Raw genomic sequence first — 15,923 nt, 5'->3', positions numbered from 1 at the left:
GCAAACGTTGAAATCGCTGAAAGCGCTCAAGAGTTTTCGTCGTTCATTCGTCCAAAGCAATTCGGGGGAGAAAGAAAAAAAAAACGTTACAAGCGCCGGGAAAAACTCTCGGGAACTAAACACTTTCCGGTGCCGTTACGGTGCGATAGCGAATTGGAAATATTTTCCTACAATGTTTAAACTTCTGGTAATTTATAGTGAGTTGGTTTTAAAGGGAGTAGATTTTATAATTGGTTTTTAAACAGTAAAATATGCCAAAACAGACACAATTTACTATCAAAGAACGTTATCAGTTCAACCATTGGATGCATTATCAGCAGAAAGCTGATTGTCGCACATGCTTCGAAAAGAGTTGAACTGAAATAAGCCTTTTTCCAAATTTACATGACAACTTCTCACGCGTCCTCGACATTTTTGGAACAAATTGAAACACGACACTTACCTTACAATCCTCACAGCGGTGTATGATGGAGTACTTCTGTCCGCAGTCGTACCGTATCAGCACCTCGGTAAATTCGCATGTGATCCGTGCCGCCAGCGCGTCCGTCTCCAGCAGCTCGGTCAGCCGGTCGGTGCAGCCGGCCCCGCCGCTCAGCACGTCTGCGTAGGCTGCGTTGTGTAAAGCACTGCCGACGGTACGTTCACAACAATGTCTTAAACGTAATGTTTTTAACTTGGTCTCAATACTTTGTGACGACTTTTTACAAATTTGTGCTGGACTTAACTCTCCATTATCGCCCAAATAGTCAAGGCACTGTTGTTTATCATTTAACCGGTTCTCCATGTTATATTTAGTATTATCAATATTGTATGGCTTAGTGCTAATTTTATTATTATTATTATTATTATATTTATCATGTGCACGAAACGTCGCACATGGCGGTGGCGGTCCAGGACCTTCGTTTATCCAGGCCACAGGCAGTGTACCGGCTGAACATTGACCCTGTTGGGAGAGGGATAGAACAAAACCAATGATAAATTGATTAAATATCGACACTTCCGCTGGTGACGTGAGCTGCAATGTTACAATTCAAACAAAGTCATTTGATCCACGGTGACGGTAGACAATTACAAAGACAAACATTTATCAAATCTTAAGAGTCTTCGCAACGCAAGTGAACGGCTGTTTTCCCTAGAGGTGCATACAAAAATGAAAGGTTTTTCCAAATCTTTGATCATGTTTCGAAACCCCGTTTGGCTGCCATTGATTGATGTACTCTGCCACGATCGAATACCAGACCGTTTTCCCTCCCGCTTGCGATTCCAGCGAGCAGCCAAAAACACCCTTCAAAGCGACGTGTTCTCACGCACGGAAACGCCACGGCGAGAATGAGCAGACCCGAAAAATCTTCAATGAGTTTTAATTTATTTGCTCTTATCGCCAGCTGCTGCTGCTGAGGGGATTTCCCTCCGGTCGGTCCGTTTATGTTTCACGGTCAGTCGTTTCAAATTTTCCCCCATCAACTCTTGCAAACACTTCCCTGGTTCGGGAAAATCTCGGTGCCTCGGGTTCTGGGAAGCGCTGCGGACGGCTCGTGCCGATCCGTCTTGAACCATAATTCATCTATCGCGTTGCTTTAGTGATGTTTTCATTAGAGCTCGCGCCAACACACACACACACACACCAAGCAATGGCCACGGCCAACTAAAGACAAACAAAGTGGCAAAGAAAATCTTCCTCGCGCTAAGCGAAGAGCACTTCCGCGTGAGGGAAAGGGTGGGTTTTGCGCGGGGGTTTCGAGGGGTTCCATCAAACAAAAAGATGGTCCGGCAAAGATCGCTGCCGTGGTTCAAAAATGCCCCCCGCCCCTCCCCCGGTCGAACTTCGAGAACGTTTTCCTTTTCATCCACACACCAGTAAACTTTCCGACTTGAAGCGATCTTGCATAAATAAACAACACGGCTTTCGCACAATCACTTTGCATGGCGGGCGACTCGCTGCTGGAAAATGCTCGCATTTGCTAGAAAGTCGCTTTCTTCACAGGGACATGATCAGTTTTGTTTGAATTTTCTTCATCTTTTTTCGGTCTTTAGTGTGGACAATTTTCCACTCTCAAGGGTTAAATTAAAAACCACCGAAAAAGATCTTGATGCTCGCGCGAAAGTAACTATGGAGCAATTATCCATCCTTTTGCACATGGAATCACTTTCCCAAATGTACATGGCGCCCTGCGAAAAAGCCGATCTCGGCCACGGTTCGCAAACACGCCACCCGACGATCGACACATCCGGATTGCGATCGCGCCGCGTTCGATTTTCCCGTCCCGTCCCCGAACCGAAACCCACTTCGGAACATAATTCAAATAAATAATATCCCTAGCGTGTCTGGCGCAACCAAAACCGGTCTGGCTTCAGAGGTGGGTCGAAGGTTGGGACACGAAGGTCGGGTGGAAATTATCAGCAAATCGAAATGGGTTCAACCCCCAACGCCGGACCACGTGATCCGGGGATCATTCATCGTGGTGTCTTTATTTTTGGAAAAATCGGAAACCAATAACGGGGTGGGCTGCGGAGTATTTATACCATTTCATGCTAGAATTCCCATTACACCCTCCTCCCTTGCGGTGGGGAAAGAAAGGAACCGATGGAAGGATGAATTCTTCCGGAATCGCTTGTGTCACGACGCGAGAGGGGAACAAAATCGAACGTACAATACAAAAAAACGCAACACCCCCACGACATAAACCAAGTCGCTCAAGGGCCCCAAACGAACTTCGATCCCCAAGGGATGGGGAACGGAACTGAACGGAACGGAACGGTAGATGGTTTGCAATTGATTCTTGAAATTCCCAAACGGAAACCAAATTTCCCGTCGTGCCGCACGCGCTTTCCCGCTGCGAAAGTCGTATCGGTAACCGGGAACCGATTGCGATCCGCTTATTTTTAGCCCTGGCCCCAGAAGCCCGCCCTCTTTCGGTCGGCTCCGATTTATTGCCGCTCGTGCAAACGTCCGTGATGAACGCGCGTTGCCCCTTTTTTCGGGGGGGGGGGTCGAGTTCTTTGAACGCATTTTTATATATCTTTTTAAACTTTCCCAAACGAATGGACGGGACCGGTCGTCCGTCTTGCGGAAGATGAGCGAAAGGTGACCAACTATTGTGGCGCCATCGGATACTATGCAACAAATATTTAAACATAGAATACCTTTTGAAATCTCATTGAAATAAATGAAATTACTTTCAAAGTTTACCAAACAGCTCTGTTGAGGAATTAGCTTATTAAACGTATGAATGGTTTAATACAAATTTTGAACACAATTTACTTGCATCCCCGATGTGTGCTCAAATTAATCCAATTTCGATGAACAGCTTTCCATTTTCTTTATGGTGTATTCTACTTTCAAGTCATTTGAAGTATTTTAACAATAATAAAACAAGAAGTTGAAATCCAGCAAAATATGAATAATAAAACTGAACAACAAAGTGATAAAATGAGGGTGTGTTTTATGTAGTTGATCTAAGGTTATCAAATGTATTTCTTTTCTTTAATCTTATAAAAGTAACGCAAATAGTGAAAAAAGGTGTTCTGTTTAAAACATACATAAAAGCATATTGTCATATCCTTCAACTTTATTGTTTGTTTACTGTATGTGAAGCAATATCGATCGGTTTCTTAACACATTATGCAAGTCAAAATCAATTTTTGAAGTAATTAGAAATAAAATCATTGTGTTTTCTCTATTCCGGTTTAGAAAAAATTTAGTGTTTTGGAAAACTTTCGTGCAATTTAAGCAAGATTGAGAGATTAATGCTCTTTTCTTACTCTTCTTTATACTCTGGAAGAAACACATAAACATTTCTTATCTTCTTAGAACAAGTATAAAAACTTTAAGTGAAGTTCCTCAATACATTGTTCCATTAGTCCATCCGGATTTCAATTTCCCATTGCGTTCCCGCACACCGTTATCTTGCAGCCAGCAGGGTGACAATTTAACCCCAATCGATCCTGCGCGCCAACGCGAACCAATCGAAAGCGCAATAAATTTTCCCGTGCACAATAAAATCGAAGGTCAATTACTGGAATGTGGGAGCAACCAGTTTCCTTGTTTCCTAGTGAACAGCCCACACACGGGCACGCACACGTACATGTTAGATGTCCTAGTTTCCCCCCCCGCCCCCCCTCCTCTCATCGGCAGTCTCCACTTCACTCCGCTCCGCCTCGACCGATCTCGTTCCGAGCCCTTACATTCCTCACACAAAGGCCACAAGAAACACCCACTTGTGTGTACGCTTTCCACCCGCTTGCGATCCGTTTGGTCAAGTATTCTTTGCCGTCCGCTCCGCCTTCCCGCACGGAACAAGTTCTACCCGAGTCCCTGTGGGCGAGCGGGCAGGATGCTGGACAGTGTGAGGGGAGACTGAAAATTGGACAGCTCTCGCTAAGGATATCGACAGTCTTGCGATTAGTTCGTCCGGGTAAAGTTGGACCAGGGTGCACCGGGTTGGAAAATCCGTCGCTCACGGTAGCTTTTGCGCTGACATGTGCTGCGAAAGGTTTTTCCCGTCCAAAGGGGGTGCAAAAAGGGATTCCATTGTATGTATGTGTGTGTGTGTGTGTGTGTTTTTTTTTTATGGTAGGATCTCCACCACGTTCCATATGGAAGGATCTCCACCGCTTCTGGCAAACTGTCACGCAACGGTTTGTTGTCCGAGGGAAAAAAGAAGGAGTCAAATTTCCGTTCGAGAGTACTTGAAAATTTTTCCAATATCTTTCCCATACAGATTTGACAAATTTTGGAAACAATGAGTGGCAGGATGATCAATGTGAGATTCTAAGTTTGTTGCTTGATCCAATAAAATATAATTGCGTTTCAAAGTCATTGTTAAGTCTTTCATATTTCTTACAACACTATTCTCATCATACATCCTGCATTATCGAAAATTTAGTTTCCCAATAATAAGTTTCAGGTACAGAACCTTTTTACATTGCGAACAACAGCAATAGTCGGAGCAATAAAAATCGACCGGCGGACAGGGAGTTCTCGCGTTGCAATCCCCGTATGGATTTCCATTTGGATTGCCGTGAGTCGCTTATTGCATGGTTGAGATTTTGCGCTTGTATGCGCCCGCGTCCGGCCCGCAAATAGTAAGGAATGGGGGAGAGGTCCAAATGTACGTTTATTTTCGAAATTCGATACTATCAACAACATGCGTGCGGTTTCAGGCACGGAACCGAGTGCGGAGGGCATGGGCCGCCGTATAAATATTCATGCCGAATGAATGTTTTCCCTCAGCAGTGGCTCCCAAGTTTTCCTACCTGCTACCGAGCAACCCGGCGCCCCCGGGTTCTCAGTCCGGGCCTGGGCCAGAACATCTGATACAGCCGCGGGGAAGCATTCCGTTTCGGCATTTGATGTCAAACTTAACCGCCATGATTGACAGAGGCAATCTCGTATATTTTCATAGCGCTAGTGTCCAGGCGAAGGGTAATTCGGGGGACGAACGCCATGGCAAAGACTTATTATTTGCTGGCCCACTTTCTTCTGCTTCTTGCGCTGTATGGAAGAGGACTTTTTATTTTAAATTTAATAGAGAATAGTCTCATCCATTTACAGCACCTTGCATTGTTACAAAATACAGTTTTTACGTACATTTTTCTTCTTCAAGAGAACCACCAGATTTAAGTGAAATATTTGAAGGAGCATTTTTATAAACCCCATTTTTAATACACTTGAATTTACTGTGGAGAAAAAACCCCTAGGTTTCGTACGGCTCTTGGTTTTATGCTGATTAAAATATGAATTACTTAGCCCACGGGTAGCAACGTCGCCAACTTCGGAGGCTCTTTGGTCTACTCCCACCCCAGGCCGGTGAACCGTACGTCCCCTCGCCACCAAGGGGGCTAATTTTAGCCCGCGGTCGATATTTTTACCCACACTTTTCTTTGGAGCACAAAATTTAACCGAAACGAAAGGGAATGATAATCGTGCACATACACGGCCCTACAGTTTAATACGATATTCATTTAATTAGCTGTCAGACGGAGAGTGAAATTTCCATGCTCTACCATGGTAAGCGACAGTATGGGAGTTTTTTTTTCTTCCGAATGTTCTACCGTAACCTTTACGTTGAGGGTGGAAATGGTGGCCAGGTCATATTTTGGCACTGTTTTCCCCTTTGGCAGTGCTTCATTTTCAGATCCTCTTCCACTGATGATGCTGGAAGGATGGTGGTTAGATCTGTGTGCGGCAAGGCAGTGTAAGAACGAGGGAGAAAGAAAACGGTCTACGAAAATGAGGTTGGTTCCATTCAACACCGTACACCGTCACGGTTACGACATCCGCATCAACGGTCAATCTTTGTCCTTCGTCCTTTTGAAAAATGTCCTCCGTCATGTCCTTTCACCCAAAGGTAGATGTTCTGGGAAAAACTCTAAAAGTACGGCACCAAAAATGGTGTTGCAGAAGAAATTTTTCACTCTCCCACCGGTAACCGGTTTTAGTTTTTCTCGACAACAAAAGGGAAAAACGATTGTGCTGCGCGTCAAACCAATTAAACGAACTTAAAAGACGATCAGCCACCCAACGATGGAAACCGGAAACAGCAAAGACACGGGCACCGAACAAAGCGGCTGCAAATTAGGACGAACAAAACCGAAATGAAAAATGATTTTTCCAGAAGAAAAGCACCCACCACCGAGAAGGCGATCGAACAACAACATGTGCACACGGCAGGCACCGGGAATCAATCATCGGAACGGTCTGAAAGGTTCGCAACATTAACGAGCGTTTGATGGTGAAACAGCAACATCGAAGGAAGGGGGGAAGAAAAAGGCGAACGGGTGGTGGTGGTGGACGCATTAAGACAAGCGACAGACAACATCTTTTCCTCCGAAACGCGAGCATGACGCGGAAGTGAACCAAAGGCAAAGGAAAGCACACCGAGTCGCATCGGCATCGGCGGTTCCAACATTTCCCCGGGGGTGGAAAATCATTATGTGTGGCACGGGGGAAGAGGGTGGCGAGGGTGAACTGGGGAATTCTCTAAACACTTCAAAACCCCCACCAACACTAGCGCTCGATCGATCGAAGAAATCGATTGAAGGAGTGCTCCCGAATCAAATGGAATCGAAATCAATTAATAAAAGTCAGAAACATAGCCGGATCAGGCGCGATTGAGTGGAGCTGAGGGAGGGTGGAAGGGGAGCGGGAAACATCTTTCACCGCATCGGCGTATGGTGAGAAATCACCGGAAAGCAACGCCTGTTCGCTGTCCGATGCAGAGAGACGAACACGCACCGGCCCGGCATTCCTCATTTTTCGTTCCAATTCGGAAGCATATTTTTCCTCTTTCAGGTGGAACTATAAAGAAAAAGGTTCAGGAGAACCAAAAGGGGTAGTATTACGTGAAATAGGTTAGGGAAAACATACACTACGGAGTGTTTAAGAGATCTAGAACCGGTTTTCGGTGGTAATTTTGTTAAATCATCCTCCCTCGTTGGAATAAGAACATCACCACTAAACCAAAACGACTGTCTCTCAACATATCAAATGTAAAGGCTGCAGAAAACACTCAACCATCGTTGTATTTGTTCACTTCACATTTACGCTTCTTTGTAGAGAGGTTTACTAGAAACACTACAAGTGGAAATCGTGAAGGGAAAACTCCTTTGATTGCTTACAACAACACTGATAAAAGATCATATTAAGAATTAATATGAATATCAAAGAAGAAAGGTACTAGTGTGCAAAAATGAATACGACATTTTAAACACCCGTTTACAGACCATGACTGCAACGGCCTGAATTTCCAAGAAATTTTCATATGTTTTTACTATCAATATCCGTTGTTTCTTGATTCGTTAATCTGCACTATAATCTTGAAGCGATTAATACGATATCAAATAATAAAAGTAGTCGGAAGAAAGGTGCTATAACAATTTTAGAAAAGTTAGAAATAGATGTTCGAAAAAGAAAGAGTTAGGCAGCAATAGCCCGGCAAATAAAACGACCACAGTCAACAGTGTGGACCATCATCCAAAGCAAAGATAATTTGCGGAATTGTGATATTCCAAACAGTATTGTGTTCGTAAGTAATAAAATATTAATAAATAATAGTAAATAACTAAAACTATACAGTAGTAATAGGAAAACTCACTTAACTGTACTACAGTGCAGCGTTCCCGACCCAAAGCAATGTATGAAGTTTGGAAATAAGTAAATAAATGTTAACATTTATAGTGATTGCACGACAGCAAAATTCCATTCAGCACTTTGACAGCGTGAGCCAGGGCAAGATCGCGCGACAACACCTCCACCGGGATCGATTAGGTCACCGGACAAATGGAGCCTCATAAATACCACAAAAGGGCAAACGGAAAATGGCAGCAAATTAAAATCAATACCGTCGCCGTGCGGCCTCCTGCCCGTGAAGCCGATTAATAAAGCCTTCCCAAACGCGGACCGGACGGCGGGCGAGCGGGCGGGCGGGTATTGGCTCGGTTTCGTCGCCCACCAATGGATGCCGTGACATATTGTGTTTTGTGTGTATTCGGGTCGGACGAAGGGGTCCGCTACGGGTTGTGGGTGTTTCTTTTTTTTTTCTTTTTCGAAGGAAGGGAAAACTTTTCCTCACCGAGAAGGAAAAACGCTGAGCTCGGGAAAAGGCAACGTGACGACGGGAATCCCGTTTGGTCGTACCAGTTTCGGAGTTTTCCTTCCGTCCGGGTGTTGCGATAAGGAAGTGATAGTTGTGAATGGTGCCTGAATTAGGACGCTCCGCGTGTCGGTGTGTGTGTGTGTAAGTCGGTGTATGCTAACACACACACAGAGGTACACGAGCCGCCCTAGGGAAGGCGATGGAATGAGCCATATACAGCGCCATCACCACCACCAGCTGTGAGAGTATGTTGGTGACAGGCAGGTCCTTCTCAGCTGGGAACTCGCGAAGGAAACACGCACCGCTGGGTGTTCGCGTGTTTCTGTGTGGGCAGGAAACCAGGCGACCAGCCGTGTGGGAGTCGAACGTCCTAGGAGAAGAATAGCGAAGGAAAAACACCAGCGTGTGGGAGGGGAGGGTGTCTGGGAGGAGCTGGGGGAAAGGGAAAACTTATACAACCCGCAGACCGTTTCCGTCCAAGATGGTTTGCTCCCCAAACGCCAGCCAGTAATGACTCTTTCGCAATCGAAAGTCTCTCAATCGAGGGCGAGAGAGAAAGAGAGAGAGGGAGTGAGAGAGGAATGTGTTTGTGTGCGTCCCCAGGATGTGCGGATTGCAAACGAAGAAGTGCAAAACCAAAAGAAAAAATTGGATAAGACGAGCAGGTAAAGTGATTTTTCCATCACTTCCACAGGTCTCCACAGCAAATCGTTGCGCCTTCCAATGCCCCCCCTCCCCCTTCCCCTCCCCTCCCCATCGGTCAGACGAGGGTAAGCGCCAGCGGCACCGGAGTGTCATTTCTAGAAGCTATATGTTAATGATATGAAGCTCACTTTTTCGCTGCCCCGTTTTCTGTCCCACTTATCCCTCGCCCTCGATTGGGACCCGGAAAACGTGCGGGCGGAAGGTGTGATATTGAATAACACCAAGTAAAGGTATCGCAGGATAAAGTCATGGAATCGCAAACCACCGGAGAGCAAGAGCAAAAAAAAACCGTGGAACAAAAGAAAGGAAAACGAAATACCACAAAACACTGCATTCACAAATATCGAGTTAAATCAAACAGATACACTTGCCGAAGGGCAACGGAGTGAACGGAACGATATCCTCGCGAAAAAAGGGAAAACCCGCGTGCTTGAACGAACGGGAAAGGTGGGAAAAGAGAAAGCCTACAATCGGCATGAAAATGGAACTCCCTTCGAATGGAGGAAGTTGTGTTTTCTTCGTCCGTCCATTTCCCGTCATTTCCAGTACCATTACTTCTTCCCCGTGGGGGAGCGGGTGGGCCGAGACTGGTGGTGGTGGGTTTTTTTTAACAAGGCTTTAGCTCACCATCCAAAACGATGGTTCAAGCAGGGGTTCGGCTAGCTGTTGGGTGAATGAATTGAGCAATAAAATCCTCCTATGCTAATGCCTACTCTCGATGAATGATGAGCCTGGTTCGTTCTGCGGGAAACGCAATTCTGGGGGCCTTCGGGTTTTCCCTCCACCGTCGGTGCGTTTCCCAAAAGTGCGATGAGGGTTCTGCGGTCCTCCCCGTTGTCGATAGGTTTGTCTGATTTCCTCCCCCTTCCTGGCCGGGTTCCCTTGATCTCTCCAACCTTCTCCCGCGCCAAGCGGGCTCTTTGTACGTGGATGCTTGAAATGGATGCCGGAGCTGTTCCTTACCCCTCGACCTGCTCGGGTTTTTGTATTCTTCTCAGATTTTCTTCACTTTTCTTTTCTTTTCTGTTCCCTTTCTCAGCTTTTCCGTTTCGCCAAGCACCACCCAGCGGGAGAACGGGTTCCCTGCGCCGGAATTGTTCGCCCGCGAGATGCGAGATGGATCTGCCAATATCTGCCGCTTATCTCACGTAACGGTGATCATGTGGTCGATGCTTGATGAAGATGGCATCAATTCATCTCCCCCGCACCGCACCGCACCGCCCCCACACACGCCCCGCGCCAGTGGAGAGGGAGCCCGCGTGCAATCTGTTACGGTTTACTTGCGTCGTTTTTATCACGTTTGTCCCCATTGCTCATCGCCGAGCGTGTCTCCCTCGGGTAACTGATAAACCAACGTTCGTTCCGGAACGGCAACAACGAACGAGGAGAAAGCTAAACCCATCGATAAACAGCGCACGGCAATTTCGGACCGACCTGGGCCAGGGGGTCTCTGGAAGTCGCAGCGTGAAGTATTGCTACTTAAGCGTTTGCCGCCTCGTCACCCATCCGTTCGGCGGCCATTACTTGCTCACCATCCAGCTTTGCCTTATCCTTGTCCACCGTTATCTGACGTGTGACGTGCTGGGGCAAGCAAGGTTGCTGACGTTGATGAATTTGTAGCAACCCATTAAAAATCTCCACAACCCGGGGATGCCGTCGTCCTGCGTAGGAACAGGAAAACCAAGCTGCACTGCACTATACTGGACAGAATCGACCTATTAACCAGAAGTTGTCTTTGAACTTATTTGAACTGAACATATTAGACATTCTTGAGCTTCTTTTTCATGTTTTCCTATAATAGCTGGGTTTTAGATACAAATAAGTTGGTATTAGAAATTGTTACAATATCTGTTCTTGTAACGAACGAATAGTTTTATAACATCACGATATACAACTGCTGCATATCTATCAGTGTCACAAGCAAAAATATCATTCATTCTTTAAAAACTGAAAAAAGGAACACCCAAAACGATTCTTCCCACGTGCAAAACCGCCTTTCCCAACCAAACCACCCCCCCCCCCCCCCCCCCCCCCCCTGTCTTGCTACTACGAGACCGAAAAAACCCATTTTCATTCCCTCCACTAAGTGGCTCTCTGGGTAATGTTAGGGAAATCGAGTCTCTTCCAAGGCAAACAAAAAACCAGAAAAACAACCTTTCCCAGCGCAAGATCATCATCACTCAAACAATTCATACCCATTTTGGCAGGTTTTCCTTTCTCTTTTCCTTTTCAACTCTCTCTTTCTCTCTTTCTCTCGCTCTCTCTCTCTCTCTCTCTCGACCCCGAAATGGAGTATATTAGCATAATTTGTTGTAAAAGTGCCGAATTGGTCTCCAAGTGGGGCAAGGAATAATGTGCTCTAAGATTGGGTACTTGTATGTGTGCGTGTGTGCGTGTGTGTCAGTATGCGGGCGACCTGTTTTACCCTTGCGCCAACCTACACACCTATGAATGGCGAAATAGAGCATTCGGTAGGAATGGCAGATACTCCAGCACCTTCCCGACCTGGCAGTCAATGGTGCTTTTTTTTATTCAGCATTTCAAATGAAAGAGATCCTTACAGACCCCCCACATTACTCCGGTTTAGCGAAAAGTCCCAGCCGAATTCCTACACAGGGGCACGACAAGCGAGAGAGACACCGAGAGAAAGAATGAGTCCTGCAAACTCCCGTGGGTAAGTCCTGAAGAGAGAGTGACTAGTGCCGAGAGCGTGCGGCTCCACCGTGGGCTCCAACGTTCCATCGGTATTGGTGAAAGGACTACCGTCAGGCTGCTACTGCTGGAAGTTCCTCTATTATCTTCGGTCTTACAAGTTGAAGTGAAAAAAAAACGAACAAGCTAAACGCTCCCCAACCTTCATAGTCTCTCCCGTACTCTCGAAATTCTCGATCTCGCCTTAGTGTCTCTCACTGCCTGAGCCATATGCCTGCGTACCGCACTGCCTCTGCCTGCAGCCCACGAGAGGAATTTGGAAGGTCTGAATTTTATTATTATATAATTGATGAATGGGATGTGCTACATCTCGCCGATATTGCTCCTGGATCCTAGTGCTTCTACGATCTTCTTATTTTTCATTAGACTCTTCTCCACACCTGGCCTAATGGGGATGGAAAGGACGATCGAAAATCCCCAAAAATGAGGCACATGTGATAGAATGGAACCTCTGAACATATACGGACCTATAAGCACCTGAAGATTCCTCCAAAAATCATTTGGTAACGCTTGGAGCATGGAGATTTCATACTAATCCTTAGTACATAAACCAAAAACTTAAGTCCTACATGAGTTTTCATTTGGTCTTCTTCAAGGGTACATATGAATAAGAAATGTCAGAAATAGGACATAAGACGCGTTGGTTAATCCGTTCAAAGACACTGAAGTGTTTGGTGAAATGTTAGGTACCTGGAGATCCGGTGCCGAGTTGGGCTGCTCCAGATCGCACGCCGAAAGCCACGGATTGATCCGCGCTAGCGCTCCGTCTCCTTCCGTATTGTCTTCTCCAAATTTGCCCAACTTGCCACTCTGACTGGCACTGCTGCTCTGTTGACCGGTGCCTCGCCGAGCCCCCGAAATAAACGCAAGCGCCATCACGACCAGCCCGGGTCCTGGCCGCATATTGACCTCGGGTTCGGCGGCGCTAGCATGGTGCAGGCCCGCTTGAGACGCGCTTGCGACTCGTGACGACCTCGGGGCTCGGGCTCATGGCCCCATCATCATCCTCCGTGCGCGAACGTCCTGTTTTTTTTACTTGGCCTTGCTTAGTAGCCTGCCGCCCGCCAGCCCTTCCCACACTAGCTCCTCCTTCCGCTCCTTGCTGCCACTCCTCTGCGCAACGCTTGGTGCCCTCCGATCGTTCGTTCAAGAGCACCCGTCGCTCCGGTTGCTAACGGTCCCTCTTCCAGTACTGCCGCTAGAGGTCGGATCGCGGGGGATCACTAGCCTCCGCCCACCCCCTCCCTGCTGGCGACTCTAATGCCCGCCCGCCTTCGCAATCGGGACGGGCCCGCACTGACACTGGCCACCACGGGCGACGACACACGCGGCAAACACTGCGCTAACACTGCACGACGGCACTGGCACTACCACGGAGCGGCGGTTGGCAACCTGCGACGACTGGAGCTGCTTCGGCTGGCGCTGCTGCTCCTGCTGCTTCTGTAACAACACTTCCACCATTGGCACTGCCGGGTGCGACACAATCGACATTAGTGACTTCCTTCCCATCATCATCATCATCATCATCTTCTTCTTCGTGATCCTTTCCATCATCATCAACACCAGCATCATCATCATCAACACCATCGTCGGGTGCAGCAACGCTATGGCCAACTTCAACTCCGGCACCGACAGCACCACTAACAGGAACAGTAGGGATGGCCCGCCCGCGGCCATCTTGCTACAGTTTTCGGCTTATCCATGCACCACGCGGAGTCGACCACTGAGTGGCACACATACTCTCACACATACACACACACGCACAGTCCTTCTTGGCCCCTCTTGATGGGTGCTTGAATCCGATCTTCGTTCCGATCTTCCCGTGCGCTGGCGGTTTTGCTTCACAGTCTCACACACTCATATACACACATACACTCCCAACCACACTGACTTGGTTGTCCCCTCGAGCGGATGCTGCTATCTGCCATACTCAAAAACTACTTCCGCAAGAGGCGCTACGAATTCCGCTTCTCGTCACCGGACACGGTTGGTCAATTCCTTTTCGCTTTGCCGCCACCTCAACCTGACCCCGGCTCCCTTTACACCTAGTCAGATCCGTGTCCGAGACCGCCACTACACACCCGCACACACACCGCGCGCGGTCAACCCCTTTTGGAAGCGGGGCAAGGGAACTAGTTCTGGCCGAACTAAACCAGCACAGAGCGAAACACTCGAGGCAGCAGCAGCATTTTGCCGTTTATCGCGTCGAGTCGAATCACTTGGCTGCCACTTGGTGCTGCTGCTGCTGCTGCTGCTGCTGCTGCTAGTAGTTCCACTGGCGCTGCGAGATGGCGCGACCAGCAAAGGGTTTGCGTGCGCATTCAATCGATAACATCACTCATGCGTACTGCGAGGTCGCACTGATTGCGGGAGCGGAATCACACGACTTCGGGGCGAGCGAATCGACTACCTCACTGGCCGCACCGTCCAGGCAGGACTGTGTGCATGTGCTCCGACACACTACTAGGACACTCGGCCGCTCGGAGCTGCAAAAACCCGAGCCCTCTCTCGCTGTCTCTTCTCTATTTCTGGTGCTCAATATTGTTTGGGGTCGGCAAAGACTTCCTCTATTGCTTCATCTAACGGAATGCGGCCAGGTTCCGTCATCTCACCAACACGCGCCAACCGACCGAGAGATGGCATTCATAACAAGGACACAAACATACACACACGCACACACACACGCACTCACACAACATTTGACACACAAGCGTTCTCAGTCGGGGGGAGGTTTGCTCTCCACCGCTTTTTGGCAAGGACCTTTTCGGAGCTGAGGAACACTCTGAGGCCGTTACGCTTGACAGCAAGGAAATGGATCACGTACGTTGGTATGATATCTCGCTTCCCTTTTCGGTTGCCGTTCGATCATTCCCCATGTCCATGTATGTTCTGTTTCTTGTGCGCACTGGTAGTAGTTTTTCGACCGATTAATATCTCACTGTTGTTGCCTGAAAGGCAAGGAAGTTAGTCCCCTACAGCAACACTTTGACATGGTCAAGTTCGGCAATCAAACCGAAGTTTACTAGATTTGTCCTGTTTTGGGGCGCTTCGATATCAAACCATGCATGAATACATCCAACAACTGTCCTTAAATTTACCAAAAGCATCGAAGTCTATCCTCCTCCGTCCAACATTCTCGGATGCAACGAGGAAGTACAAGAAAGCAGGGTTTTGGATTTGTCTTGACGCGGGGAAGAAAAACGTGGGCAAAGGACTCCATTCAACCGATCGTTTGTCATTCGGCGTTGAGTCCGCGGTACCTAAACGTCACTGCAACATCCGTCGGTTTGCGGACACATCTGAGCTCTGGGCATGTTCTCTCGAGAAAAACAGAGAAAGGCAGTTTTGGGGGCGAAGGAAAACGAAATGGATCCATCGACCATGAGAGAACGTGAGCTGTTCTCGCGTGGGCCTTCGAGGTTTTCTCCACCCGTGTTGTTGGTGGTGGTTGGTGCTGCTGAGTGGTGGTGCCATTGGTCCGTGTCCGGGTTGTGTCCTAGCTGGGCTAGTAGTGGTGGTGGTGATGGTGGTGCAGCAGATCACCCGATACGACACGACGATGATGGTGTTAGACGATAGAGCGTACGGGCGATGATAACGGTAATGATGATGACGATGATGATCACGATAATAGCAACAAAATCCTAGAAACTCGTTCCCCCACCCCCCGACCCCACGCGGGACGGTTAGAACCGTTCCTTCGCTGACGTTTTCTTGGGCACATTCCCGAACGTCAATCGAAGAACCATTCAGCGTGTCGGCCACATCCTAGACACATCCGTCAAAAGGACTCGGATTGGAACACTGTGCACTATTCTACCCTCCATTCACTAACACACACACACACACGAGCATACACGAGCACGCAGTCACACACACACACAAACACCCATGGTCTTGTAGGCACGA

The 15,923-nt window shown here is 47.8% G+C and overlaps 1 protein-coding gene across 1 annotated transcript in view; it reads right to left on the bottom strand.

The window, feature by feature from the left end:
• LOC131281224 (uncharacterized) overlaps window positions 1–13,094 on the bottom strand; it is a 30,441-nt gene extending 17,347 nt beyond the window's left edge. Inside the window, exons 1-2 of the mRNA XM_058310490.1 lie at window positions 12,705–13,094; window positions 443–943 (exon numbers count right to left, since the gene is read on the bottom strand). Coding sequence (XP_058166473.1) covers window positions 443–943; window positions 12,705–12,917 — 714 coding nt within the window. The 5' untranslated portion in view covers window positions 12,918–13,094. The remainder of the gene's footprint in view (window positions 1–442; window positions 944–12,704) is intronic.
• Window positions 13,095–15,923: the final 2,829 nt, after the last annotated feature.

This window comes from Anopheles ziemanni, chromosome 2 (assembly GCF_943734765.1).
Source record: "Anopheles ziemanni chromosome 2, idAnoZiCoDA_A2_x.2, whole genome shotgun sequence".
NCBI classification, from domain to species: Eukaryota; Metazoa; Arthropoda; class Insecta; order Diptera; family Culicidae; genus Anopheles; species Anopheles ziemanni.
Note: the sequence above shows the minus strand (reverse complement) of the source record. Positions and strands in the feature narration are given on the sequence as shown.